General features: G+C 38.6%; 1 protein-coding gene across 2 annotated transcripts in view; it reads left to right on the top strand.

Annotated features, from left to right (window-relative positions):
• Nucleotides 1-27,787, top strand: part of SYNPR (synaptoporin) — a 384,773-nt gene that overhangs the window by 220,529 nt on the left and 136,457 nt on the right. For both annotated transcript variants that reach the window (XM_007520608.3, XM_007520609.3), the window contains one exon: nt 19,630-19,754. In XM_007520608.3, the coding sequence (XP_007520670.1) occupies nt 19,630-19,754 (125 nt within the window). The remainder of the gene's footprint in view (nt 1-19,629; nt 19,755-27,787) is intronic.

Raw genomic sequence — 27,787 nt, 5'->3', positions numbered from 1 at the left:
GTTAAGTGCACAGAGTACAAAATGAAAGGACCTGTGCAAAGATGCAGGTTCAAGCCCCCAACTCCCCACATGCAGGGGGGAAGCTTCACAAGCAGCGAAGTGGGCAACAGATGTCTCTCTCTATCTCTATCACTATATCTATCTCTCTCTTTCCCTCTCCCACCCTCCCTCCTTCCCTTCTCTCTAAATTTGTATCTGTCCTATCCAATAAAATGGAAAAAATGGCCACCAGGAACAGTAGATTCGTAGTGCTGGCATAAAGAAAAAAATAAACTTATTTCATTCAAATGATGATATTCTCTCACCTCTGTTATGACGGGGAAGAGATGGAAACATTAGACTGAGAAATTGTTCTTCACATACTTCAGTGTGTATTCATTAATATACACATTTCCAACTAATATCTGCTCAGAAAGTCAAAAGAGCATAAGTCAAATTGTTGCTGGGACATGCCTTTGGGTTTCCCACTAGAGGAAGAGTGCTGATGAGCAGCATATAGACCTTGGGCTCTCAGGGGAAAGAGTGAGGCTGGGGAGTCACCATGCCTGCCAGGTTTCTCTCCTTTGTGCAGTCGCGAAAGTCCAGCTGCCACAGACTCTGCTAACCTCATTCCTCAGAGACAGGGTCATTCTGTGAGAAATCATTCATTAAAATCTTCCCAGTGCCGGTAAGTTTCCTGATTTTTCTGCTAGTCTCTTAAGTCTCTTTTGTCTATATTCTTTATTTGATCTTCACTTACTAAGATTAGTCATAGAGGACCCTTCCATTTCCCTGTTTCAGCCCTAGAACCCTCACAGTGATTATTTTTTTACATATAGCTTTTATTTGTTATTGGATAGAGATAGAAAGGGATGGAGGAGGTAGAGGGGATGGAGAGACAAAGAGACACCTACAGCCCTACTTCACCACTCGTGAAGCTTTCCCCCAGCAAGTAGGGGTCCAGGGGCTCAATGAACCCAGGTCTCTGCGCACTGTAATGTGAGTACTTAAGTAGGTGTGCCACCACCTGCCCCCCCCCCCCCCAGTGATCCTTATCTCTGTGGAAGAATTATCACTCAACTTACTTTGAAAAAAATGCATATATTATTTTCAGGGTACTTTACACTTAAATTTCTCTTCCACACCTCATTTTCTCCAGCTCATGCAAAATCTCTCTTTTAGGATTATGTCATTATTTTTTTTGCATTATGACATCTGACTCCCATGAATAAATAAGATGACTGACCATATTTCCACCTTGCTAGATATGTTACAAATCATTATAACCTTAAAATGGGATTCAGAAGCTTAAATTTGTAGGAAAGACCACTTTTTTTTAAGTTATAGAATCTCAAGATCACTCCTGATTTTCAGTCTCTTCTGAACACCTAGAGAAGATAGGATATTTACATCTATGCTTATCTGTATAGTCCACTTAATAGCATTAGTACTCAGACACAAAAACCAACATATTAAATATTAAGTAATTTAATATATTTTATTAATACTTGAATTTAATCAATTGAATGACATTGAACAACAGGATTTTTATCTTATTGACTAGGAGATAATATACCAGGAATGTAGGCTATGATGATTTTTTATCTCATTAAAACACAATAAGGAAAGGCTGCTTGATCATAATGAGGCAGAACTAAATGGGTTCTTAGAGGAATCAATAAAGGATTATTAAGAAGGAAAACCTTTGTTAACAAAAAGACAATATATTTTCTTTTCTAAGTTCTGCAGTATTACAATAATAGCAAAGTAATAGTGGTGAGATTCCCTTACTTTTAAGTGTTCCTTTAGTGAGGTATGCACAGATGCTAAGTTACAGTGGTGTATACCTTAAACTTACATAATATTATAACATAATATTACTTCAGCAAATTAGAATTTCTCACAGGAATTTTTACTAAGATTATTTTTTGTTCTTTAAAAATACTCTTAACATCATTTACATCTATATTAAATAAATAAATAAATCAGGGGTCAAGTAGTGGCCCGTGTTGTAGAACCTACAGACGATTACAGTGTAGGGGCTTGGTGGTGGTGCACCTGGTTAAGCATACTTAGTACTATGTGGAAGGACTTGCTCAAGGATCCACATTCGAGCCGCTGCTCCCCACCTGCAACTGGGACACTTCCTGAGTGGTGAAGCAGGTGTCTTGGTGTCTTTCTCTCTCAACCCCTCTTTACCTCCCCCCCTTCTCTCAGTTTCTCTCTCTCTCCTATTATAATAAAAAGCCTCCAAGAGCAGTAGATTCTTCATAGTGCCTTCACCGAGCCCCAGTAAAAACCCTAGAAGGGGAAAAAGAGAGAGAGAGAACTGATTACAATGCACAGGGACCCAGGTTCAAGATAGAACACTTGTTTACTCTAGTGATTTAGTGGATATGAATTTTATTGAATATAGTCACAATACATAAAAAATAAAAACAGTTACTACTGTTCTTCTTGTGGAAACTTAAGCTTACTTTTCAGTAAGGTGATGCTGAATTTAAAACAAAACCAATGAATTAAGGAGGAAAAATGAGGGAAATAGTGTTTAGTGACCCTTGCAGTGTAGTGAAAAGACATTAATTGAATGAGGCCAACTGGTTATGAATCAGTATCTTCCCAAATAATCTTAATGTTGTTTTAATTGGTTTTGGGTGTAAATACAACCTTTGTTCACAAAAAGGTTAAATTTTAAGAGAGGAATGTCAAATATGCCTAATGAAGTAAAAATAGAATTCTGAGTGTTTTCTATTCAGAGAACATTGGATATAGTAGAAATTAAAGGGGTAGAGAGCACTAGGGAAAGGTAGAGACAGGCTGAGGGTATGAATCGACCTGTCAACACCCATGTCCAGCAGAGAAACAATTACAGAAGTCAGACCTCCCACCTTCTGCACCCCATAAAGATCCTTGGTCCATATTCCCAGAGGGATTCTTCTTCTTCTAGCGTTTGCCCTTCTTCCATAGCCAGTCAACAGTGTCAGGTTGAGCCTGATGTAAAGTTTCGAGACCTCCTTTGAATCTGGAGAGGTGGCAGTCGTTGACTATGTGGGTCATAGTCTATCTGTAGCCGCAGGGGCAGTTCGGGTCGTCTCTGGCTCCCCAGCGATGGAACATAGCGGTGCAGCGGTGCACCGGCCATGGCCTGTTCCATAGCGATTGAGGAGGGCCCAATCATAACGTGCTAGGTCAAAGCCGGGTTGATGCTTGCAGGGGTCTGTTATGAGGTGTTTGTTCTTTACCTCAGCTGACTGCCAACTCTGTTTCCAAGAGTCTGGAATAGAAAAGTTCAGTGTAGGTGTAGGGGACCAGATTGGGTGACGAGACGTCAAGCGTTGGACAGGGTGGGCGAAGATATCCGCGTATATTGGCAGGTCCGGTTGAGCGTAGACGTGGGAAATGAACTTAGATGATGCCGCATCCCGACGAATATCTGGCGGGGCGATGTTGCTAAGAACTGGCAGCCATGGAACCCGGGTGGAACGGATGGTTCCAGAAATTATCCTCATGGAGGAATATAATTTGGAATCGACCAAGTGGACATGGGGCTACGGAACCATACTGGGGCACAGTATTCTGCAGTAGAATAGCATAATGCCAGAGATGATGATCGTAGTGTGGAAGCGCTCGCGCCCCATGAGGAGCTGGCCAGTCTTGCAATGATGTTATTCCTCGCGCCCACCTTTGCTGCAGTTTTTATGAGATGTTTGTGAAATGACAGAGTGCGATCGAGAGTAACGCCAAGATAGACTGGCTGGGCTTCATGCCGGATTCTCGTATCACCAAGCTGCACATTAAGCTCACGCGAGGCCGAGGCATGGTGTAGATGGAAAACAGATGATACTGTTTTTGCAGTGCTAGGGATTAGTCGCCATTTTTTACAGTAATCAGATAAAAGAGAAATTTCCCATGAGTGGTCATCCCACTTCCGGTTATCTTGTCCATCTCCAAAACTCTCTCCCTTTACCCTGTCTGAACTGGAAGACGCTTTGAAGAGGGTTAAACCGGGAACGGCTGCTGGCTATGATAACATCACCCCAGAACTCATTCTTAACCTAGGTCCCACGGCAAAGAAGTGGCTCGCTTCATTCCTGTCCCACATCTTGGAATCTGAGTCTATGCCCAAAGTTTGGTGTCGTGCGAAGATTATAGCGGTTTTGAAACCAAAGAAAGACCCAACCCTGGCCGCCAGCTATAGACCAATTTCTCTCCTCTCCGTGTGTTACAAACTCCTTGAGAGGCTGCTTCTGTCACGTATTTCTCCTCTTACAGAGAAATTCCTATCACCCGCCCAAGCTGGTTTCCGCCCAGGAAGATCTACCTGCGAACAAGCCCTGGCCCTCTCAACTTACATTGAAAATGGATTCCAGAAGAATTTAAAGACGGGTGCTGTCTTTGTTGATCTCACAGCATTCTATGACATGGTCTGGCACCGTGATCTCCTAGTCAAGATCTCAAGATGCCTGCCTCCATGGGTGGCCAACACTATATCGTTTCTTCTCCAAAACAGTTCCGGGTGCATCTGGGTGACAAGTCTAGCAGATGGAGACTTGTCTCAAGTGGCCTCCCCCAGGGCTCCGTTCTGGCTCCTACGCTATTTAATATTTACATCAATGACCTCCCAGAAACTTCTTCAAGGAAGTTCATCTATGCCGATGACATCTGCTGTGCAACTCAGGCATCAAAGTTCGACATCCTCGAGGAAACACTAACGAAAGACATGTCTCTGATATCTGATTACTGTAAAAAATGGTGACTAATCCCTAGCACTGCAAAAACAGTATCATCTGTTTTCCCAGAGGGATAAAGAATAGGGAAACTTCTTCTTTTTTTTTTTAATATTTATTTTATTTATTTATTCCCTTTTGTTGCCCTTGTTGGGAAACTTCTAATGGAGGGGATAGGATATGGTACTCTTGTGGTAGGAATTGTATGAATTCTACCTCTCTTATCCCACAATCCAGTCTATCATTGTTAAATCACTAATAAAAAAAGAAGTTGAAAAATAAGAAAACACAAATCAGAACTTGGACTGTGTTTGGTGTATTGCACCAAAGTAAAAGACTTTGGGGGAGTGGGGAGGGTTCGGGTCCTGGGACGTGGCAGAGGAGGACCTAGAGGAGGTTGAATTGTTATATGGAAAGCTCAGAAATGTTACATCTGCATAAACTGCTGTATTTATCTGTTGACTGTAAATCATTAATCCCCCAATAAAGAAAAAAAAGGAGGGGGTCCTTATAGTAGCAGATACAAAGACTACGGTGGGAGAGGCACCCTTAACCCCACCTTCGAGCGACTTGGTTAAGTAGGCTTTAGGGATCCAATGTTTTATTTATTTATTTTTTAAAAGATTTTATTATTTTCCCTTTTGGTGCTCTTGTTGTACTATTGATATGGTTATTATTGTTGTTGTCATTGTTGGGTAGGACAGAGAGAAATGGAGAGAGGAGGGGAAGACAGAGAAGGAGAGAGAAAGATAGATACCTGCAGACCTGCTTCACTGCCTGTGAAGTGATTCCCCTGCAGGTGGGGAGCCTGGGGCTCAAACCGGGATCCTTAAACCGGTCATTGCACCTAACCTGCTGTGCTACCACCGGACTCCCGATCCAATGCTTTATAATGGAGAAGGATGATGGTTTGATGGAGGGTGAGGTCTACTGACACTTGTCTTGGGGAAATATGGAAATGCACCCCTGTGACAATAGAAATTCTGTTTATCACCAGATTTAGAGATTATAATTTGTCTTAAGTTTAAATATTGTTTATGTCATGATGAAAGCATGGTTTCTGTCAAAGAAAGGTACATGCTAGCATATTCTATTCATATTACTGAGCTGCAGAACAATGGCTGTGTTCTATGAGCTTATCTTGCTCTGATTTTCCTGTCAAGTAAAAGCATACAGTTAAGATGGCTACCCTCACTGATTTACTTTAGAGCTCTAAGTGACAGTATGGTATGCAAGAAATGTCAGGAAATTCATATCACAAATTCACTCCAGAAAAAGTAATGTCAAGTTCAAAAATATTACAACAAGAAAGGAATTAATTCACAAGACTCTCTAATCAGCTGTCAAAGAAATGATATAAGTTGTAGATGAGAAGTTTTGTTAAATTTTCTCTTTTTTTCCTTATTATCCCATCATGACAGATATAAGAAATTTGGAGTTAATTCCTTTAAAAATAATTACTCTCTTTGAAACTGATAAAAGATATGTTCTACTTTTTAATCAACTAATGATTGACACTATACTTGAGCTATCTATTCCCATGGCATATTTTGAAATACTTTTGCATTGATTATAAAAATTGATTTTGTTTTGCCCACACATTTTAATAAACAAGCAGATCAAAAATGGATTTCTATGTTCCATGCTTTGTTAAGGTAAATTTTTTGAAGATAGTATTGAAGGTATTTCTGAGAGTGAGGATTTTTTTTTTTTTGCCTCCAGGGTTATCACTGGGGCTTGATGCCAGCACTACAAATCCACTGCCCCTGGAGGCCATTTTTCCCATTTTGTTGCCCTTGTGGTTGTTGTTGTTATAGCTGTTGTTGCTATTGATTAGGACAGAGAGATATGGAGAGAAGAGGGGAAGACAGAGAGGAGGAGAGAAAGATAGACACCTGCAGACCTGCTTCACCATCTATGAAGCGACCCCCCCCCCCAGCAGGTGGAGAATTGGGTGCTCAAACCAGGATCCTTAATGTTGGCCCTTGTGCTTTGCACCATGTGCACCCTATCCGCTGTGCTGCCGCCCAACCCCTGAGAGTGAGATATATTTATTTTACTTCTATTTAACACCCAACTTATAGTTAAAATTAGTTAATGATAGTTCTATAGTGACAAGACTGAACTTATTTTGCTTAATTTACCCAGAGGTTATCTAGAATTTTCAATCTTAAGAAAAAAAAGGTTACAAAAGTTGTACATATGTGTTGAAAGAAAGAAAAAAACATTACAAAGTAATGAAAAACTAAGATTCTGTCTCCAAAGAGAGTATTCCTCAGTGGAAGCAACTGGCAACATATCAGTGCTACCTCTATAGACTTTTTCAAGGTCATTAAATATAAATACATATATTTTACAGAAGCCCATGGATGTATATTACACTTGACAGTTTGCTTTTCATTTTTATTTTTATTTTTATAAATTAAATTTCTATATTGATATTCTTTTAACCATGATACAATAATCCATTTATTAAATGTATCAGAATTAAGTTCTTTATTTTTATGAGCATGAAGATTGCTTCTGATGTATTTTTTCTACTTCATGTGTTTTACTGTAAAATTTTATGTGAGAAAATAATATTCAGACAGAATCTGCACATCTGATGTTAAATTTAACCCATTGCAGGTAAAGTACAAAACTCTCTAGTCCCTATTTAGAAAAAAAATAAATTAGATGCTGAATGGACTATGACTGTACTGTTTGACCTTTACACAATGCATTTGAATATTTGTTTTACTTCTCCCCCTAAATGGAATGATTCAACAATCATTCCCAGAGCATGAGTCCTTGCCTACCTCCCTATGGATCCCAGGATATTTCTCAATCTAATATCCAGCTAAGAGTCCCCAGGGACACAACAGTCATTTTGTGAGTATGAGGCAAAAGAGCTTAAGTACAAAAGAGATACTGACTTAATCAACATCAGTCCAAGCAGCCATTCAGTTCCAAACTTCTCATTATTTTTTAAATTTTTATTTATAAAATGGGAACACTGACAAGACAATAGGATAAGAGGGGCACAGTTCCACATAATTCCCACCACCAGAATTCTGTATCCCATCCCCTCCCCTGATAGCTTTCCTATTCTTTAACCCTCTGGGAATATGGACCCAGGATCATTATGGGTGGAAGAAGGTGGAAGGTTTGGCTTCTGTAATTGCTTCCCTGCTGAGCATGGGCATTGACAGGTTAATCCATACCTCCAGCGTGTCTCTCTCTTTCCCTAGTGAGGCAGAGCTCTGGGGAAGAGGGGCTCCAGGACACATTGGTGAGGTCCTCTGCCCAGGGAACTTAGGTTGGCATCATGGTAACATCTGGAACCTGGTAGCTGAAAGAAGAGTTAAGATATAAAGCAGAAAAGATTGTTGACTAATCATGAACCTAAAGGTAGGAATATTGCAGATGATATTTGGGGTCTCCGTTTTGGAAAAAGATAGTAGGTCTCTTTTAGGTATATTCCAAGGGGCTTATAGCTTTCCTAGTTTTTGCCTGTGCCTGACATCTGATATGCGGGTGGACCCCCAAACTTCGCATTATAGATGAAAACCAAATCCTTATTTGTTTAAACATTATACACAGGTCAAGCTTTGTTACCTGTGACCAAATTCTCTACTTACTCTCCTAATCTTCTGGCTGCAGGTCTAAGAAAATGAAAACAACAACATAAAAATGTTTATTATGTAAGTAATTTGAAATTCTCCTGTTGGGCCTGATCAGAACTTTTCAGGTGATGGTGTGAAGTACCAATTTTGTAAAGTTGTTTTTGCCTAGAAATACTTTACACAAATTACAAAATAGCTAGAAGGGCACAATGTCCATTTTTTGATAGGTAGTGTGAAATTGGATGTAGCATGGAAGATTTTGAAGCTGGTTAAGAACACAAATAGTTATATACAAGGGGGAAAAGACATTGCTCTATAGGGAAAGCCTTTTGACAATAGTTTCCAGTGCTTCCAGATAAGATATAATTATATTGTCTTCCAGGGACAACTTGCAGTTTTTATTTTCACAAGAATGTCCTATCTGAGTTTTTACAGGGTTGTTCACAGAAATCTTTGGAATAAAATATTTGCAGTAACTATAAACTGATGGCTAAGAAGGTGCTTGGTCAGTTTCCTTAGAAAAATCCAATTACCAACAGGATAAACAACACTGAAAAAGAAAGAAAAATTAGACAATGAGTAGAAATAGAACACTGGGTTTTAAAAGTGCTCATTAGTTTTGTAGGGCCTTCTGGGTACCAAGTAAGGTAATAATTAATAAAACATTATTTCAGGAAATACTCTGACAGTATGTATTCTTTGCTTCTCTAGGACAGTTATCAGGCAATGAATTCATATACAGTATCCACATATGCTCTTCAGTGGGTACTGAGAACAAGTAGCTCCTCAAGCCAATATAAATCATACATGGCAAAGGGACCAAAGGTATAGGTGGGGGAGAATTGGGTCTCTAAATTATTTTTTAAGACTTTCTTTTTTTAATAATTTTTTTATTTATTCATGAGAAAGATAGGAGGAGAGAAAGAACCAGACTTAACTCTGGTACGTGTGCTGCCGGGGATTGAACTCAGGACCTCATGGTTGAGAACCCAATGCTTTATCCACTGCGCCACCTCCCGGACCACATGGGTCTCTAACTTATTAACTGTTGAATACTGAAAATGAGAAGCACAGACATACATATATACAAACACACACACTGTGAGTGACTGACAATTAGGAGGTGGGACATGTGAACTACAGTTGTCATCAAGTTTTTCAAATGTCTACTGATGGCCTGTCATGCTGCATAGTGAAGCTTTGTCTTGCTAAAGCAAACTATAAAGCAGCCTCTGGTATCCATTTGGAGAAAGGCTTTCCACTATCAATGCTTTATTGAGCCTTTACTTGGTTTTCTGAGCACTGATGTGACCAAAAGAAAAAAAAAAACTTAAAAAGTTTATAGTTGAAATATCTGTATTGGTTCCTTCAGTAGTGTGCTATATGTCAAGATAGATCCCTGCCACAATCCTACTAGAGTTTAGAAGAGAAAGGAAGACACAAGTTTAGACCATCTCTACTTCACTTATCAATAAACCATGTGATTTCAGCATGCTGTTTAGCCTATATCCTCGTGTGTAAAATGAGGGATTGCTGCATCTGGGGATTATTGAGAGGATTAAATGAGCTGAGGTAACAAAGTCATCACCACCACCACCATCATCATCACAATGTTTACTGTTCTGTTTCTCACAGCCAAAATACCCTTTTCCAAGTTTGTCATCTGCTCATCTGTTTTTTTTTTCCCCCTCCAGGGTTATTGCTGGGGCTTGGTGCCTACCCTATGAATCCACTGCTCCTGGAGGCTATTTTTCCCATTTTGTTGCCCTTGTTATTGTCGTTATTATTATTGTTGCCATTGATGTTGTTGTTGTTGGATAGAACAGAGAGAGATCAAGAGAGGAGGGGAGACGCAGAGGGGAAGAGAAAAACACCTGTAGACCTGCTTCACGATTGTGAGGTGACTCCCCTGCAGGTGGGGAGCCTAGGGCTTGAACCGGGATCCTTACGCCGTTCCTTGCTCTTGGGACCATGTGTGCTTAACCTGCTGTGCTACCACCCGACCCCCTGATCATCTTTCCCTCCTCCATTCATGTATTCACTCACTTGACAAAGTTGGGAGCCACTTATGATGGTTCAATGTGACAAGGGATACAAAGATGGCTGAGAGATGGTCCTGTTGGTAAAGGGTCTAAAGATTGGAGCAGTTGATACTTGCTCATCTTCCCTCTTCATCTAGTCTTGGCCTTTCTGAGTTCACTCCACTACAACCAGGGTGGTCTTTCTGAAATGCAAATCTGCTGTGCCCTTCCCCTAATGTAAAACTAGTCTTCTCAAAAGACCCAGACTTTTTCACATTGATGAACTCTTTTTATAAAGGTCAGAAATAAATATGTTTGGTTTATCGTCTGTATGTTGTCATTTCTTTTTTTTTTTTCTCTTAGGATACAGATAGAGAGAAATTGAGAGGGGATGAGGAGTTAGAGGGAGAGAGAAAGACATATGCAGCACTGTTTCACCACTTATGAAGCTCCCTGCCCTTACAGTTGGGGACCGAGAACTTGAACCTAGGTCCTCGTGCATTATAACATAAGTGCTCTACCTGCTGCACCGCCACCTAGGCTCTATGCTGTCAGTTCTTAGATCTATAGTTATAATGTGAAAACTGTCACAAGTCGTACATGAAGGAACAGATGTGACTGTATATGACCCAGGGTTTGTAATTTTTTTTATTCTTGCTATAGCATATCCCTGGCTTGCCTGTTTTTCTGCAATATTTCACATTTTTATTTTAATGAGAGATACGGAGATAAAGGAGAGAGAGACAAAGAGACAAGATATTGAGCCTGGGACATCAGAGTCTTAGACATGAAAGCATTTTGCATAACCATTATGCTCTCTCCTCTGCCTTCTATTTATTTCTTGGACAAAGTCATCCCCTTCTCACCTTGCAATGTCTGCTCCAGCCATACCAGCTGCATAGCTCAGATGTGCCTCACTTCAGTGTCTTTGGTTTGTTATTGTCTTTTCCTGAAGTATTCTTCTCCCTTTTAGCTGGATCAATCTGACATGTTTTCCTGTAGCTATCCCTTATGTTATATTCTTCTAGATATCTATTCCCGTGTCCCTTTCACTACTCTACAAGTATGTGCAATATTTTCTTTAATATGTTCCATTTACTATCACCACAGTAAAACAGCCATGATGCCTATCCCCAAATAGCAAGCTCCCTGGAAGTGGAGACGGAAAATATGTTTAATTGTACAGTCAGCCAGCACTGAAGAATCTTAGCACCTACTTCTTGCTATGCCAAGCACTTTGGAAGGTGCAAAGCATTCAGCAATAAACATGAAAGTGATTAAATAAAAACAAATGGAATAATCAATACTGAACAAACATGAATTTTTTTAAAGTCTGCTCATAAAAATGATTAATAGGTAAAGTAGGGATAGACTAGGCCACTTTGCATAGTATAGTCAAAGACTATACAAAGGATGTCAGCTTATTTAGTGGGGGTTGGGGAGACTAGAGTAAGATCTGATAGAATTGAGAGGCATAAGGTACATAATAATGCGGGCAGGCAGATACCATTTCCTATAATAGTGATAATATCATAGGAGCCATTTCAGGGCCTAGAAAGTAATGGGTGTTTGCCCGGGATTTGATAACTGTCTTAGTTGCATGTTTCAAAAGCAGATCCTGAGACAAAAGTTTTCTTTTCTTTTTTTTTTTTTTTTTTTTAGTTTTTATTTATAAAAAGGAAACACTGACAAAAACTATAGGATAAGAGGGGTACAACTCCACACAATTCCCATCACCAGAATGCCCTCCCCATATAGCTTTCCTATTCTTTATCTCTCTGGGAGTATGGACCCAGGGTCATTATGGGGTGTAGAAGGTTGAAGGTCTGGCTTCTGTAATTGCTTCCCTGCTGAACATGGGCATTGACAGGTTGATCCATCCTCCCAACCTATCTTTCTCTTTCCCTATTGGGGCAGGGATCTGGGGAAGTGGAACTCCAGGACATATTGGTGGGGTTGATTGGCCAGGGAAGTCTGGTTGGCATCATCTTTGCATCTGGAGCCTGGTGGCTAAAAAAGAGTTAACATATAAAGCCAAACAAATTGTTGACTAATCATGAACCTAAAAGCTGGAATAGTTCAAATGATGACTCAAGAAGTGAAGCATCCAGGAATCACATCCAGGAAGCACAAAGATAGGTGGGAAAAGGGGAAAGAGGGAGAAGGAACATCAGCCAAAGTTGTGCTAAAAAGGCGTTGCTGTGGGCAACCAGGGCTTAATCCCAGTGGGACACCATGAGAAATGTATGAAGTACTGGGGTTTTATTTATGTATTTATTTATTTATTTATTTATTTATTTATTTATTTATTTTTTAGTACTGGGGTTTTAGTCACCAATCTTCATCCCATTTTGGCTGGCAGTAGTCAGAGCATTAGCTCCCAAGGACATCACACAGTTACAAGTGGAGCACCTTCCTGCTGCATGAGGAAGCCCTTAGCAGAGAACCTCTGAGATCAGGAATCTTCACACTGTCCAAGTGCAGTTCCTCTGAAGTCACAAGGGAATATAAACAGAGCATCAACAGCTTCTGCTACAATACCTAAATGAATGAATTATTGAGTACATAAGTGAAATAATTACTAATTGCACCTGGTGGATGTAGAGTGGTTGAATGAAGTAAGACCAAAATAAGAGTGGCATTTGAGTATGATTCAATGAATAAACTAGAATTCTTGCCTTTCGTGTTGGTGTATGTGTGTATAGGGGGAGGGGCTGTAAGGAAACACTTGGTCTGTCGCAAGATGATTCCTAGTCAGAATTCAGAGGTATTATGCTGGTAGCTTGGAATTGGCTTTGATGGGAGTTTTTACACCATAAACATTGACAAGTGCAATCAATCTAAGCCTCAGCCTCTGGAGATCTGATTGCCAACTCATAAGGTTGGTAATAATAAAAATATTAGCACATGCTTCCACTCTCCTGAGTGTTTTCCTACCTTCCTTGCTCTCATTTATTTCTTCAAAGCATCCTTACACCTTGGTTTATATTTCAGGTCTCATGCAGTGTCCTCTCCCTGACCCTTTGGGAGATATTCATCATCTTGAGTCCTCCCCTAACCTATTGCTTTCAACTATACCATGCAAACTAACTAGAAAGATTAATAGCAGTTTTCATTGATATTCTTTGTGTGGTTAAATTAGTTCCAAGGTAGAAGTTCCTGGCCTTCTTTCCAAGATAAAATTTGATATCATTAACTCTGATATATTTCCAGTGGGTGACATTAGTTTGTTGATGCTCATGAAGTCAGAAAGTGTAAAGCAAATCTAGTCTTTTCCACATGAATGTATGTAAGGAAAATCTCTGCTGGCTAATTTTGTCCATTTAAAGAGAAACTTTCCTGTTGTTAGGAATGGAGTCATAGGTCACCCCAGATAGTAGTAAAAGGAGAGTTCATCTCTGAAATTTTATTTTGGACTTCTGAACTCAACTCAGTAAAAGTGAATAATTGGAACAGTGATTATGATATTGATCATCTTAAAAGATATGCTAGAAGGGTGAGTTATCTGATTGGCTTGATAATAGAGAACTTGAAAAACTAGACAGGTGAGTGAGGAAACTACACTCCCAGCAAGGAGGTAGTATTGACTGAGGATGCACATACCATCCAGAATTTGAAAAAAAAATAACACAGATATACACATACTTAAATATCATGTCTTTACATCTCTCATTAAGTTCCTTGAAGTGGTTAGAGAGTAGGTCTCAGAGGGAGAGCTTTCTCTCTCATCACTCTCTCTGTTAGTGTGTGCACTGTCTCCTCAGGCTCTCCTTCCTCCCAGGACACACTTCCAGTTGCCATTTCTTCTTGACTACATAAAGAAAGTGTCCCCATATTTTCAATTTCCCATAAGGAGACATTGTCTGTCTGGGAATTATTGTTAGTCTTCTAGAGTCAAGCAACTACCACGCGAGCGCAAGCACGTGCGTGCGCACACACACACACACACACGATATTGCAAATATCTCGAAGAACAAAAGTAACCAACTAAGGAGTTTTTCTTCTCTTTTTAAAAAATTTTTGTTTGTATTATCTATATTTATTGTCTAGAGATAGTCAGACATCAAGAGAGAAGGGGAGGTAAAGATCTTTGGACCATACTCCCAGAGGGATAAAGAATAGGGGTGCTTCCAATAGAATGGATGGGATATGGAACTCTGGTGGTGGGAACTGTAAGAATTGTACCCCTCTTATCACACAGTCTTGTTGATTATTATTAAATCACTAATAAAAATTTATAAATAAAAATTATATATAAGAGAGAAGGGTGATAGGGAGAGAAACAGAGAGACACCTGCAGCACTGCTTCACCACTGGCAAAGCTTTCTCTCTTCAGGTTCTGGACTGGGGGCTCAAACCTAGTCCTTGTGCATTGTAACATGAATGCCCAACCAGGTGCGCCAACACCCAGCCCCAGGAGTTTTTGGGTTTTTTTTTTACCTGTATACAGCATCTTCCTATATCATCTTCCTTAAAATCATTTATCTTATTAAGGGTGATGAGAGGAAGGAAGCAAAACAGGAAGGGAAATGGTAGAAAGAAATTTTTCGAGTGGGAAGAGAAAAAAATAAAGGAGGAAAGGTAGAAGGGACAGAGAGAGAAAGAGAAAAGGAAAGAGAGAAGAAAGGAAAGGAAGGATAAAGCCCTTGAGCATTTTTCTTGACTAGTGAGCTTACAGCTATGTGTGAAACACCCAGGAGACATATAGAAAACCTTAGGCTACTAAGCACCATGGTGCATTTTTGATGTAAAACTGACCAGTTTAATAATCAATACATTCTGCCCAGGTAGCCAAATGTGTGCACCTTTGTTGTTTTATAATTAATTAGGAACATTCTAACTCAGGGAATCTGGTTCCAACTCTGATCTAGACTCTAGGACAGTCTAGAGAGTGAGCCATGGAGAAAAGGCAGTGACCTTCATCTCTATGTTTTCTCTGAGTTTTTACCTTTCTCTTCTCCACCCACTGGCACTTAGTAAGTGCACCACTATACATCTGCTGAATGAAGCAATGAATCAGTCCTGATTTAAGAGAAATGGAAATGGAAGTTTAAAGAAGTTTATTATCTAGCTTGTAGACAAGCTCAGGTCTATGTTCTTGCAGTTTCTCACTAATGTCCTAGTGGTGTGGTTGAGATGACTTCTGGGAGAAGGAAATCTGTGTAAGAATGTCTTAAGTTTTTCCCCACTCCACGTTTCTGAGCAATTTCAAGAGGATTTTGACAACCCAAAGAGCCTCTGGCCCCTTCTCCCCACTGTTTTGATGTATTCTAATTATAGGATCAGGCCCCTGCATGATATACTGTATAGACGTTGATTTCACTGTTCCAAATACAGAATCAGCCATCCCTGTAATAAGTTGTTCACTCAGTAGGATCTGACTCTGCCACTGTTATACAGACATTACCTGTTTAATCCTCACCAAAATCCATGTGAATTTTGTATCAGTCACACAGTATGATTTCTCTTTAATCAGTAAGAACTGTGGGAAAGGGAGAGGCTTAACCAGAAAACCCACAGGAATCGTATTTAACTCAAGAACAATGCCTTATGTTTTCAGAGTTCAACAGAAGTTAAAAGAAAAAAAATAGTGCTATATGTGGTTTTAATAGCCTGACACCTTCTTACATACAGGTAACATTTTGAACTAGCTAAATGCATAATTATCATTCCAACTTAACTTCATTACATGGCAGCATTAATAGCACCTTACTGTTTATAAAGCACTTTTAATATAAGACAAAAAGCTAGGAGCAATTTCTTTATCGTCATTAAACACTGAAATTAACAAGATTTGTCTTTATGTCCTTCAAATCTAACTAGTTGGTTTTTTTTTATTTTTATTTGTGTTTAAAAGAGGGTTAGTTTCATGGTTAGTGTAGTTTCACACCATGCTTAGCATGTAGCTAATTTTTAATGTTTCAAGGAGAGAGAGAGAGAGAGTGTGTGTGTGTGTGTGTGTGTGTGTGTGTAGGTAGGTAGCCAGAATCTCACACATGTGTGGCTTTCCTGTGTCCAGATCAACTTCTTCATTCAGAAAGAAAGAGGGAGGCACCACAGCAGCACCAGACCTTACCCTGGTTGTGTGGCACTAATATGTAGTGTCAGGGCTCTAGTCTGAGTCATATGCAGAGCACACACCCTTCCCAAGGAGCTATCATTCTGACTCTGTAGAATTTCCTCCCCCCCATTTTATTATGGAGTTAATGGTTTACAATATAGTGTTGACACATAGGTACGACTTGTCATCTCCCCATCATGTCTTGTACAACACTCTCAGTCCAGTAATTTTTAATGCATCTATTAAAAGTTGCCATGTTATTCTGCAAAATATTTAGAATAGGGATATTAAGCCACATACACACTGTTAAGAGGAAAAATGATAATGATAAAATGTTTATATATGTTCAGTGATTAGTGGTGGCTATATTATCTGGACAGAAGTAAGCTGTTGTTCTGCTCAGTAGCAGAACTAATAATTCCTCTTTAGCTTTATATGTACAGGTGTTGATTGCACAGTTTGGACTCTTTCATCAGAGAATGCACCTATATGATACTGTACAAATGTCCATATCAGTTAGGAGGAGCTGCACAAAAATGCGTTTTAAATTCTTGCAATGATTAGAGAAGAGTTCAAGCTATACTCCAGGCAAGGAAACATGGTCAGGATCTGGGCTGGTTTTGCTACTGCAACACGGGAGGGGTCACACTTTTGTCTGGATGAAATCTTAGCAAACACACTTTCATACCATGTCAATAAGGGGCTGAGAGGGGGTCAGATGGTGGCATATTGGGTTTCACTCACATAGTTCAAAGCACAAGGACCCACTCAAAGATCTGGGTTCAAGCCCTGGCTCCCCACCTGTAGGGGGTCGCTTCACAGGCAGTGAAGCAGGGCTGTAGGTGTCTCTCTGTCTCTCTCCCTCTCTACCCCCCCCCAATTTCTCTCTATCCTATCCAATATCAAAGAAGGAAAAGAAAAATGGCCACGAGGAGCAGTGGATTTGTAGTGCAGGCACCGAACCCCAGTTATAACCCTGGCAGCAAAATAAATAAGTAAATGGCTGAGAGGCCCAGCACTGTATGCTAAAATATATTTAAGCATTAAACAATTAAAACCATTTCTTCCTTATTCCTACCACTATTAAAAGCTGGCCAATAAAGTAAATTTAAAAAAATTTAAAAAAAAAAGAAAAGAAAAAAGCTGACTGAAAGTGTAGCTGTCTATGAGAAATGATTGGTCCACACCACAAGAAATCAGGTTCCCTTCAGCCCTGGCATTGTGTCTTTTTTTTTTTTTTTCTTTTCTTTTCTGTACTAAACTGTACTGGGTACAATTCACAATATCAAGAAGATTGGCATTGTGTCCTATGCCCAGATCACAGAGTAGAATTGACTTCTGAATGCAGCTTCAAATCCCTGTGGTTAGGTAAATTAAAAAGAAAAACAAAGTACAAAAGCTCAGCTTTTCTGGACTATTTGGATGTTAGTTCAGTGGGCATGTAGATTTAGCTAGGGATTAAGTCTAAATTCCCCATTTTATGGCCCAGATCATTTTACTAAGGAATCTACTGCATTTATTTACAGCAATAATATTGTTAACATTTATTACATGCTTGTGTGTTAGGATCTGCTTCTGTTCTAAATGCCTTACACATGTAACAGATAGGAGCACATTATACGTCCACTATATCTGCTGTATTTTCTGGTCAAGTTGTTCCCATTTTTAAAATAATAAGTTCAAAAACCGAAAACTTTCTCTCTCTCTCACCCCCCCTCCCAAAATGTAACTTGCCCTAAACAGGTTTATAATCAACCAGTTTTTTCCCATTTATTAATGGGAAATTAATAAATGGGCAATTGAGATAAACAGCTGGAATTCTTATCTCACTGATTAAGACCAAGGCAGCAGGTGTTAGAGGTAATATTCATTTTGCCTTATGAATTTTCTCAATAGAATTAGTATTGTAACCTCTAGCAGTCTTTTTAAATAATAATTAATTAATTATTTATTTTATTCCCACCAGAGTTGACTGTGGGGCTCAATTCCTGCACTAGGAATCCACCGTACCTGGCACCCATTTTTGTGTAAAATGAGCCTAATAAGAACCCCAAGCTCAGAAGTGTTGGTATGCATGAGACCCCTTCTGTTTCATTTGGTTTAAATCCCCCCTGCTTAACACTATTCTATTTACATAACCACTTCATTCTATTTACATAACCACTGTTAACAAGTTCCACCCTCCCTCCAGGGCATTTGTGGTTCAGTGATAGGATTCTCACCTAATCTGCCCCCTCTTTGTCACACTCTGATTTTCACCTGTCACTTTTCTCTCCACCCTCTCTATGTCACATCCTGTTTCCACCTTACTTGGCAAGTATATATAAAGACAGCATTGTGAGTTTGAGGGTACTGTACTTTGAGTTTAACTTAGCTCGTCTTAGATTGTGCTGTGTCCTGCATGAATAAAGAGATACTGCCTACAGCTCAACCATGAGTCCCTGGTCGTCTGTTACCCGCCCGTGAAGCCAGCCCGGCGAAAACAACACAGAAGAAGCTGGATTTCAAAATCAAAATAACAACAAACTGAAGTAATACTGCATAGGTTGATGTTAAGTGTGTTTGGCTGACTTTCATTAGAAGTGAGCTGGAAGTTCTGTTGAATTTACAACACTAAGGAGACCAAATTTGATATTTGCTTACTTCCTATCTCTGATAACACTTACCCTACTAGATGTCATTTTGTTCTTCAATATGTTAATTTTCTAGTTTTACTTTTCATTGCCTGGTTCATTATAGATCCATATTCTACAAGAGAATAGACTATATCATTAATGGTAACTGGTGGAACTTTTAAATAGTACACTTGAAGCAACTCTTACAGAGATATAACCCCTAAGAAGGATTTAAAGCTGACAAATACTGATATTCTGTGCTGGAAAATAGCTACTCAGTTACTCTTTTTCAACCCCTGATCTCCCAAGTTTTGTCAAAAGATAAAAAAAAAAAAACTATATTATTTCAAAAGACAAAACATACGCAGAAAATACAAATAAGCAAAAATAAAGGAGACACCATACATTCAATACTACTCTCCTTTACCAGAGTATTTTTTTTTCAGGCATACCCTCCCCAACTTCCAAGCTGGACTTTATCTTTTAGACTGAATCAAATATGATGCTGTACTTCAGGAGAACCATAGCCTCTGTCAATGTAGACATGTGTTAATATGCCTCATAGATCAGCATTTGTTATTCTAATTCCCATCTTCTCTTTTGTTTCTTTGTACTCTACAGCTTTTTGCCATCTTTGCATTTGCAACATGCGGTGGCTATTCAGGAGGCCTGCGGCTGAGTGTGGACTGCATCAACAAGACAGAAAGTAACCTCAGCATTGACATAGCATTTGCTTACCCATTCAGGTAGGGATGTGTTTGGTGCTTACTCACATCACAGTGAGAACACTTTTTTCCTTTTATGTTTCTCCAAAACCTAAAATCCAGTCTCCCAGGGACTTCTGGGAAAACAAAAATGATTTTTTTTTTTATTATTTATATAGTCTTTATTTATAAAATGGAAATATTGACAAGACCATAGGATGAGAGGACAATTCCACACAATTCCCTCCATCAGAACTCCGTATCCCATCCCCTCCCTTGATAGCTTTCCTATTCTTTAACCCTCTGGGAGTATGGAACCAGGATCATTATGGGTGGAAGAAGGTGGAAGTTCTGGCTTCTGTAATTTCTTCCCCACTGAATATGGGTGTTGGCAGGTCAATCCATACCTCCAGCCTATCTCTCTCTTTCCCTAGTGGGACAGGGATCTGGGGAAGCGGGGCTCCAGGACACATTGGTGGGGTCTTCTGACCAGGGAAGTTTGGTTGGCATCATGGTAGCATCTGGAACCTGGTGGCTGAAAAAGAGTTAAGATATAAAGCAGAACAAACTGTTGACTAATCATGAACCTAAAGAGAAGTATATTGCAGATAAAGATTTGGGGGTCTCTGTTTTGTAAAAAGCTAGTGGGTCTATTTTAGGTATATTCCAAGGGGCCCATGACTTTACTAGTTTTTTCCTGAGCCTGACATCTGATAAGTGGACCCAAGTTATTGTCTGGAGAGATGGTGTCATAATTATAAAAAGGACTAGAAATCTGGATCGTGGAAGAGAGCGTCTCTCAAATATGGGGAAAGTGTGTAAATATTGTTAACTGTAAAACCCATTGATTTGATCTGGGGCCCATATTCAGCAGCCTGGTATGTTCCTAGTTGTTACCACAGAATGGTAGCTCAGACCTACAGGGATGCAGAGGTTACATAGTTTCCTGTGCTGAACAAAAAGGATTCTTCTGAAGTTCACAGAGTAGCCAAGTAAGTAATCTATCCATGAAGCATTCTGCCCTGAGTGGATTTACTTTATACTTTGGGTGTAGCATTTCAAACTAGAAATAATTCTCAAAAAAAAAAAAAAGAAAATTATAGGTATTAATGACTCAGTATTAGGGACTAACAAGACAGAGACCTCACTTATCAATATATAATACCTTCTTTCCTATCCATATTCCCATCATAAGTTCTCCCAGATTTTTTTAATATTGTACGGTCTATCGTGCCTTTATAATAATTTCCCCTAAGAGATGTGGAAGGGGTAGATGACTTAAAGGTTAATTTTTAAGCTTTGGAAAGCAACAGGTCACTGAACATTGACCATAGGACTGACTCTCAAACTAGAAGCATAATCAAGAGACCTGTCAATAAAAGAAACCAGTGACTAGGTTTTGATGGTGCTGCTGCTGGTGGTGGTGAAGAAGGAGGAGGAGAGCATGGTCAGATTTAAGTTTATGTAATCCTTGATAAAATATGCAATCTGAAAAATTTCCATCATTGACCTTTCTTCATTTTCTTCTCAAGAATGAAATTATTGCTCCAGTGAAAGTCAACTAGAGAAATTCTTGAAAAAAATGTTATTGCTAGTAATGACCCTCATATATGGAGAATTATATTTAGGTTCTGAAACAGAGGTGATCAGTCACTGTTTTTTTTTCAGTAACAGAACTTTTAATCTAATTACTGTCTGGCCCATAAAGTCCATATAGAAAATATATATGAGTTATTGAGATGATGGAACTGGGGAGGAAAATATTGAAGCACCATTCTTTTCCTCAGTCCTTTCCCTTCTACCCACATTGGCCAGTCCCTGCTGCATGGTTTTCTTATATATCCTCAGACCACTGGACTAGAAGCAATTTAAAAACCATTGTTCTAAAAGAAAGCAGAAAGTTTTGCCACTTTGCTTCCTACATTGATACAATACTTACCTGCCTACCATTATGAAATAATTTATAGCCTATAGCCTTTCTTCCCACAGAATGTCTCACACTTTATTCTAACTTAGGGGTAGACACACCATTCCAATTTCACTAGAGTTGCAATTTCAGATATGTATTTGGACATATTAAAGCATTGCCCTTTTCTCCTTGAGGGAGATTACAATATTAAATGACAACATCTAGAGTTTACACAGATTGTTTCACAGCCACTTATTTTAGGAGAAGTTAGGTTAGCAAGATGTTAGTGATGTAAATCATTTAAAACTTTTACTCTTAAATTTTCACAATCCAATGTCAATGACATGATCATAATCTTAGAAATAAAGAACATCCAGCAGCTTATAACTATTCAGTTGATTGCCAAGTACAAGGAAGATAATAAATTAGGATGCCAGTCATTTGAAAAAGACTTCTGAATTACAGGACAAAGGAAGCTATTTAACTTCTTTATCAGATTATCATTTGTAAGAGAATGTCAACTTAGAAAATGCTAGTTTACAAAATACTAATAAATGTGCCGCAGTATATAACTCCTTTCCACCCCCACATATACTTAGTTTTTACTTACATCAGAAAAAATTTACATTTTATGACTATGGGAATGAAAAATTGTTACAGGACCCTTTTTATTTGTGATTAAAATGAACAAGAAGCACTATTTTTCTTATACAATTTGCTAACTGTATAATTGAGGGTGTTTGGAATTAGTATTTTTAGCACTTTGTAGAGGGGAACATGAAGTAGAATTTCTTACTTAAAGGAATTTAATAGTTAGGCAAAGTTTACTCCAGGAATATCTTCTAACAGTGCATTTTTACATGAGGGGTGTCAAATGAAGGTTGGTCACAACGTCTGTCTTAAAGGATCAGAGTGATGAGTGAGTAGATACACAAATAGTTATTTCAAACTTATAAGATGTTACATATTATGCTAGATATTTTATGTGGTTATACCAATTCATAATTATTAAACTAGCTCCATAAAGGTAACTAATATTAATCTTCTTGAGATTAATAAACTGGAATTTCATGTATAAAATCAAATTTAGACTATCACATTTGTATATCTTGCTATAATATTTCAAACAGAGTACTAATTTGAATCAAACTGAAAAAAAAAATCAATGTTCAGGCTGTTCAAAGCATGGTTACTGAAGCAAAATAATATGACTGAGAAAAATACTAAAATTAGGAAGATAGTTTCTTATTAACTTTAGTAGCCCAAATGATTGAATAAGGACAAATGTGACAAGTAGAGAATAAGGAAATTAATTTTAAATTAATTTTAAAATTAAAATTTTTTAAATTTAAAAATCAGACAGTAACAAGTCACCAAGAGAGATAGAACTCAAGCATAGTCAAACTCTAGGATATGGCTTTATTTACAAGATATGAAGGAAAAAGAGTGAGTGCTACTTGAGGGAAACCAAGAAAATCTGAATAGAAATGAGGTGGGACAACCAAGAGAGTTTAAGTTTCAGAAGAAGGAGAGAACTTGCTATCTGCCGCTTTTTAATATGGGTTGTACCATTCAGTAGTTCAGAGAAGTAAAGGAATGAAATCAAAGGAAAAAGGCTTCATATATAATTGCACTTGTTTTTTTTAAGGACTTTTGTGAGATGTTTCAATAGTGGAAAAGAGCCTGCTAGGTTGCTGGAGAATGGAGAATTAGGTTCACACTGCTTTCCATCAGGAAAGGAAAATGCAAAATTAATCTAAAGATTAATGTGACAAGTCACTTTACCTTAAGCTTGTGTAACTATTTCATAGTAGTATGAAATGAGTCCGATAAAACGGTTAAAGTGAACATGACACTCAGAAAGTTCTCTTTGATGGGCTGGGAGTATGTATCGACCTGTCAATGCCCATGTTCAGCGGGGAAGCAATTACAGAAGCTAGACCTTCAGCCTTCTGCACCCCATAATGACCTTGGGTCCATGCTCCCAGAGAGTGAAAGAATAGGAAAGCTATCAGGGGAGGGGATGGGATACAGAGTTCTGGTGGTGGGAATTGTGTGAAGCTGTACCTCTCTTATCCTATGGTTCAGTCAGTTTCCTTTTTATAAATAAAAAATTTTAAAGATAAAAATAAAAAAGAAAGTTCTCTTTAAGCATATTTTTACTTTCATAATCAGAAAAATGTAATGAAAAATAAAAAAACAGATAGATAATTATTTTTGTTGATTATCAAAATTACCTTCAAGGCAACAAAATGATTTTGTTAACATTATATACATACATACCTTTAGTTAGATGTGAGTTGCTCCCACCTTCTCTCTCCAACTGTGCAGGCATTAAAAGATGTGTAAATATTTAACTATCTGCATTCATTAAACTACTGTCCAGTCTTATTTTTGGTTGTCCTTGAAGGTATTATTATCTTCAAAATAGATATATTTGAAGGAGGAAACAAAACAAAAATGTACATGTTAGTTTTCATTTTCATCAAGCTAAAAGGCGAATTAAAGTCTTCTAGAGTGACAGAAGGGAGAAGGATCAGGGCCACTAGGATGATTCTTCCAGGTGTTTGGTATCTGTGTGATTAGAGGCTGAGACATCAGTTTGATCCTTATGGTGCTTGAGACAGAGAATGTGAGAAGAGATTGTCTGTATTGAGGGTGGTGAGCTGGGGTAGCTCATCCAAGCACCAACTGCATAACCATCAACCTCTTTTTCATGCCCTCTCTCCACTTACTAGGTGAATCTCCCAATCCTGTTTGGAAGGTAGGGTTAGGTAGAGACAAATGCCAGGAAAGCTGTGGAGTTGGACCGTTATCTCGTAATGCTAGTCTGTCAGGAGGAAAGCTTTTTCCCTAAGATACATAGCCTAGACCAGTGATGATAAACACTTTTTTTTTTTACCTCAGTAGCCAACTTGGGGAAAATAAAAATGTTAAGGGCTGTAATTTCTTATATCCTATGTTCAGGAAATGCTGCTTCTGTGATTACATTTAAGTACCCACTTATTGTTTCTCATTATTGAAGGGTTTCATTCTTTTTGGCTAAAATTTGAGAAGCTTTATAACTATAGTAACTCACTTTAATGCTTTACTTCAGAGTACATTTTGTGTGTGATAAGACCTGGTGGTTCTATGGGGCTGAGGTGAAAGACTGGAAGATTTGAATATGGTGCACTAAAGAGGTAGTGGCAAAGGGTCTAGCCAAACCTCTGGCTTCAAATTCAAGTAGTGTGGTATAGCCATTCAATTAAGTCATAAAAGTTTTTTTTTTCTTTTTTTTTTTGTTTTTATTGTTATTGTTGTTTAGAAACAGACTATGAAAACAACTAGAGTACTGAAACTTCCTTCAGTGTATTGATTGGAGGACCAGACTCAAACCTGGTTTGCACAGATAGTAAAGCCAAGAACAATCCAAAAGAGCCATTTAGCTCTTTATTTATTTATTATTTTATTTTTTAACAGAGTGCTACTAACTCAGCTTTAGCATCTGATGGGGGTGGGGATTGAACCTGGGATATCAGAGCCTCAGGCATGAATATATTTTGTATGGCTATTATGCTGTCTCCCCAGTCCTACAGCTTGTTAATGTAATAGTCTGGCATATATCAAGTATCCACTGAATCATATCATTGTTGTTGATATTATTTTTTTTAATATTTGTTTTATTTATTTATTCCCTTTTGTTGCCCTTGTTGATTTATTGTTGTAGTTATTATTGTTGTTGTCGTTGTTGGATAGGACAGAGAGAAATGGAGAGAGGAGGGGAAGACAGAGAGGAGGAGAGAAAGATAGACACCTGCAGACCTGCTTCACCGCCTGTGAAGCGACTCCCCTGCAGGTGGGGAACCGGGGTTCGAACCGGGATCCTTATGCCGGTCCTTGTGCTTTGCGCCACCTGCGCTTAACCCGGTGCGCTACAGCCCGACTCCCTGTTGTTGATATTATTATCAGACTCTAGTGCAAGGAACTGAGTTCATCTATAAACAAACAACAAGGACATTTCTATTTGGAGATTTCTACAGTGAAGAGAGGAATTGTCATTTGTAGGGATTCCTCTGGAAATGAATGAAAATGTGCAAAGAGCTAATGGAATGACATGGAGTGATTTAAATGCAAAAATCAATGAATATCAAATGAATCTAACCCACCTGCACCTCACTGTATCCCTCTCAACCTGTATAACTGCTACATTAGAATATTTTGTTGTTGTTGTTGTTGAAGAACTTTTCCAAAAGGCAGATGGTAGTGAATAATTAAATTAAAAGATATTTGTATTTGGATTCTTCCAGAAGCACATTTTGAGACAAGAACTTGTAATTTGCTTTAAAAAAATATTAGTGATTTAATAACGATTGAGAAGATTGTAGAATAAGATGGCTACAATTCCAGACAATTCAATTGCACCATGAGTCCCACATCTCCTCCTCCCACCCCATTAAAAGTTTCCCTATTCTCTATCCCTCTGGTGAGTATATAGGCCAAAGATCTTTAAAGGGAGCAGAAGGTGGAAGGTCTAGCTTCTGTAATTGCTTTTCTGCTGGAAATGGGTGTTGACAGGTTGATCCAAATCCCCCAGCCTATTTCTGTCTTTCCCTAGTGAGGTAGAGCTCTAAGGATGTGAGGTTCCAGTAGACATTGGTGAGTTTGTCTGCCCAGGAAAGTCATGTAATTTTCTTAGAAGCGGATCCCAAGAAGCATCAGTAAAAGTAGGGGGGAAAGACAGGAAGGGAAGAAAGCCAATATAGTGTGGGCTAGTAGACAAGGTACCACTACGGGCATTTGTGGGTAGTGAGATTTCTGGGAACCATGGGTAGCATGTTGCAAGCAGGTGATGAGGTTGGAGGTAGTTATCCACCAACTAACTCCTTCTGATATTATTGATCTAAAGTTCTTCCTGCTAGTGTTAACTCGCTGGCACTGCATGCAAGCCCAAAAGTGTGCTTGAAGTCAGAAACAAACAAACAAAAAAAACTTTAGGAGAAAATCCTGGATGCTGGCATTAGAAAAGCATCTTTGCAAAAGAACAAATAGAGCAAAAACAAACTTTTAGATTCAATGGAAACATTGGTAGTCAACACAGGAAAGGGATAGAAGGAGTGATGACACTAACAAAGGGGTCAATAAGGTCATAGTGGATAGAAATTACATTTTTGGTGGTGATGATGATATAGCATATACAGATATGAAATTATAACTTGATGCACCCAAAACTAGTTTAATATTATGAACCATCATAACAGCAAATTTTTAAAAGAGGGGCCAGGCATTGACTTTCTGTCTATTGGGGGCCAGGCAGTGGTGCACCTGGTTAAGTGCAAACATTTCAGTGTTTAAGTACCCAGATTCAAGCCCCTAGTTCCCACCTGAAAGGGGAAATCTTTAAAAGTAGTGAAGCAGAGCTGCAGGTGTCTGTCTTTCTCCTTCTCTATCCTCCCCCCCAATTTCTCTGTCTCTACCCAATAATAAATAAATAAAATTAAATTTGTTTAATGTAAAAGAAAGAGATCTCATCTTGTATACAGAAATGCTGATGTGTGAGCAACCAATGCTTCTAATGGAGAAACACTAATCACATTTAGTAGCCCTTTGAATAATGCTTAAGTTGTATCATTTATTCATTCTCTTAGTAAGTATTTATTGATCACCTAAGTGAACAAAGTGTAGTCTGTATAGACATTTTGTATGTATTGTTGGTGGCCATGAACCCTCCCCTTGTAAAATGTGCAGTAGTACAGGAATGGGAGGAAAACGAGGAGGAGGAGGAAGGAAAACATACACACACAGTAGTAGTAACTTATTTGTTTAATATTTTCTTTATTTATTGATGAAACTGATAGGAGAGAAAGAACCAGACATCAGTCTTATATATGTGCTGCCAGGGATTGAACTCAGGGCCTTCTGCTTGAAAATTGAATGCTTTATCCATTGTGCCACTTTCCAGACCACAGTGATAGTAATTTCTAAGAAGGTGAACATTGTATGGTGATATAAAATAAGTGTTGGCAAATGTAGACAAGGTTAAACAGTATTTGTTTAGAGAAAAGGATCCCGAAGGGCAACTCTGAAATCGCATTTTAAGTAGTCACAAAGAATATGCTAAGTGAGAAGAAAGTTTTAGGCATAAGAAGCAGCATGGTCGATGCCAAACAGAAATTAAGGAGGTATA

Source organism: Erinaceus europaeus, chromosome 12 (genome assembly GCF_950295315.1).
Source record: "Erinaceus europaeus chromosome 12, mEriEur2.1, whole genome shotgun sequence".
Taxonomy (NCBI): domain Eukaryota; kingdom Metazoa; phylum Chordata; class Mammalia; order Eulipotyphla; family Erinaceidae; genus Erinaceus; species Erinaceus europaeus.
Note: the sequence above shows the minus strand (reverse complement) of the source record. Positions and strands in the feature narration are given on the sequence as shown.